The sequence below is a fragment of the Ruditapes philippinarum genome, unplaced genomic scaffold (genome assembly GCF_026571515.1).
Source record: "Ruditapes philippinarum isolate M1 unplaced genomic scaffold, ASM2657151v2 ctg3188_1_1_1_1, whole genome shotgun sequence".
NCBI classification, from domain to species: Eukaryota; Metazoa; Mollusca; class Bivalvia; order Venerida; family Veneridae; genus Ruditapes; species Ruditapes philippinarum.
Genome location: NW_026863678.1, coordinates 9,120 through 12,338, shown reverse-complemented (window position 1 = coordinate 12,338; position 3,219 = coordinate 9,120). Strand labels below are relative to the sequence as shown.

The 3,219-nt window shown below is 33.5% G+C and overlaps 1 protein-coding gene across 1 annotated transcript; it reads right to left on the bottom strand.

The window, feature by feature from the left end:
- Window positions 1-1,651: 1,651 nt before the first annotated feature.
- On the bottom strand, window positions 1,652-2,779 carry LOC132722957 (somatostatin receptor type 1-like). The gene has a single exon (XM_060707579.1). The coding sequence runs from the start codon at window positions 2,730-2,732 to the stop codon at window positions 1,749-1,751; it is 984 nt and encodes a 327-aa protein (XP_060563562.1). The 5' UTR covers window positions 2,733-2,779; the 3' UTR covers window positions 1,652-1,748.
- Window positions 2,780-3,219: the final 440 nt, after the last annotated feature.

The following is a 3,219-nucleotide window of genomic DNA, read 5'->3' as shown; positions in this document are numbered from 1 at the left end:
AACTTGTGTTGATATATTTTGAGATATCCTAAGCCCAAGCTAGATATACATCCATTTTGACTTATTGGATAACAGATACTTGTATATATCGTATGAACTACACTACTGCGCGAGGTCGTAATGGTTACTTAAACAATACGATTTTAATTTAAAAAACACGTTCATCTCTTTTATTGGTGTTATTTGGCGAGCGCCCTTTAACTGTTAGAGGGGGCTCACTGCCGTGAGGTCGGCCATTTAGCCATGTCTATTAATTTGTATGTGTGTTATTTGGGAAGGGTTGCAAAAGATTAATCTGCCAGCCGATGCATCTTAGTGACCAGTTGATAGTTGAGTAAATAGTATTTGAATAGTACGTGTTTGCCAATCCTTATCGCTTTATCGCCGAGTTGTCTTTGCTTTCTTGAGACAGACAAGATAATCCTTTTGTCATTCCAGTCCTATGTTTAGCTCAGACTTTTATGGAGGGTGCTAAAATATAAACTGATGTATTTATCTTAAATTTCGTTACTTTAACAAGTATGCAAAATTATTAATTAAAACCTTGTTTCACCTTTCTTTCAATTATTAAGATGATTACCATTTCAGTAAAACATAAGGAGCCATCGGTACACAAGTGTGCATCTCGGAAGGCACTTATTTTAATAATTATTACATAAATCTCTCAGTTTTGACTATTAGTACTCATTTCATTGCTAGAGATCGACTGGGTGCAGTTTTTTGCCCCGCTGTCTCTTTTGTTGTATATTACCAGTATCTTTCGTTTCTTTTCAGGTCTGGTATTTCATTTAATTATCATCATCGTTTACGGCATATTGCGTTGCTATGTTTGTTACTATACATGTTGCACTTATTCATTATCCCTCATGTACAGACTCAATGAAACCGAGTCTGCAATTCTTATGTAATTTTGTTGTGATTAATGCTTCCGAGGGATCACTTTGTTTCCAGATTTTAATCAACCTGTCACGTCAACAATATTTTGTTATAATGCATGTTTATCCGTTAACTTACCTAACTCATATTTTAATGTGAATCTTACAAGACTTGTAAACTACAATAAGCTTTAAGCTTTAAGTTCAATCCACTTAAACATTATCTTGTATCAATTTTCTGTATGTTATGTAGTATTGTAACTTCATAAAAATAAATTTATTGTTAGCAAGAATTGTAAATAAAGGTCATGGCATTATACCACAATATTTTGTCATTTATTGAAGAAAACTACATCGAAGTTAGTTCTGGTTATATTTTCCATATCGTGATTATCAATGCACTGAAAATCACAATGTTATATTATTTAGTTACTTCCGTTGTCAATAATTTAAACATGTATTATGCAAGAATATGCTGATGCGACAAAATTTAGCAAAACATGAATTTTAAGGTCGCAAATATGCTCTTCTAAATGCTTTTTAAGGAAATGTCAGCTGTTCTACTTGGGTACCTGCACAGCAGTACTAGTATGTGGCAGTATGGTCACAAAAATACCCATTACATAAGTTTACTTAAAATAAAAAACAAACAAAAAAAACCATTCAAAAGGAACAATTGAAGATGATATATAATGTATAAAGAAACTGAACTGAAACTTAAACGGGTGTATAAATTCGATTGTTTTGCTGCTTAAATGTGCTAACATATATTTATTTTGGGCAAACTGCAGAAAGAAATGTCAAGAGCTTTGCTTGTGTTTCCTATTTAACTTAATTCAAGTTAAGTTATTGTTTCACGTGTATGGCTAGACTTTAAAGCTTGCTCTTCTGGTCGTTTTGAATTGAGTATTTCTCTGAACTTGCCGCTCTAAAATGACCAACCGAGAATAGTTCCTGCCCGTTCCGACATAATAAGATTGATTTGAATGCGGTTCTTAGTTTTATGTTAGCACAACCATAGATAACCCAGTTCATTGCAGAATTAAACAGACCCGGTGCAATTGTATATTCACGGACTGACGCATATCTTTCCTTCTCTTCACTAAATGTCACTAATATTGAAGTCACAACAAATGGCATCCAACATATAACAAAAAGAACATATCCTTTTATTAAATGTCCACATTTTATCATGCTCTTTTTACATTTTTGCCTTGACAATGTATTTGTTTTAAGTTTCCGCATGACAATTAAACACATGATAATGTTAATGGCAAACTGTAGCAGTATAAACACAGATGCACACATACCCATTCCGGCAGGTATCTTTCTACCAAAGTTGCAATCTTCTAAAACCTTAGACGATCTCAAATTCACAAATGCAGGTATTAAGACAACCAACACTGATATAATCCATACGATCGCTATATGTATTCTCCTACATCTTGACTTTTGTGAATGAGTAAGGTGTTTCATCGGAAACATTATTGCACAAAATCTGTCAAAAGATATAAAGATAAGAAGTTTTCCTGATGTACCAAGTGATACACCTGTCACAATCACTTTAACTACACAGAAAAACGTGTTTATTTCAAGCGACAAAAATATAGTTCCCAAAACTTCTAGTGAAAGCCCTACAGCCAATAGAAGATCTGCTACGGCCAGATTTCCCATCAAAATGAATGGGGTCCCTTTCAAATACTTTGAAAACTTCTTTAGACTAACGAGGATCAGCGTATTTCCAAAGTACGTAGTTAACGCTAACGTAATCAAAATGAAAGTGCGTGTTACTCTTAATTTCCTTGACTGAACGTCATTTTCAGTACCAACTGCAAACGATTCCGTTGTGTTATTCATGGTAATTATTCCTTATGCAATAAATAAAATTTGCTCGTTTGCTTTGAAATGTCTAGTTATTGTGTTTTCTCCGTTATCTTTAATTCATCATATCATCCTGAAAAATTCCTGTTTTAAAAAAGCGTTGCTTTTATGAAAACGCTGATAGGTTTTAGCCTTTAATTTTTTCAAATATCCACAAATGTCCTGTATCGTCTACCGATTGGCCTAGCTCTGATTACAAAACCGCTTAGCAGAAACATTTATTCATAATTCATGAATGATTGATAGATAGATTGCGAGGCGGCTGCAATCAGTGGATTAATAGTTCCAAGCCAGGTTTTATCTGATAATCGAGTATTTTGTTGTTTGAATTTTTTTCAATATTGACAACTGTCTCCATTATAAACATTTCGATAGGATGCATGCACTTCGTTTTCTGACGTGAACTTATCCGTTTCAATAAACAAAGAATGTCATTTGACAAAATAAATGTATCCTATTTGTA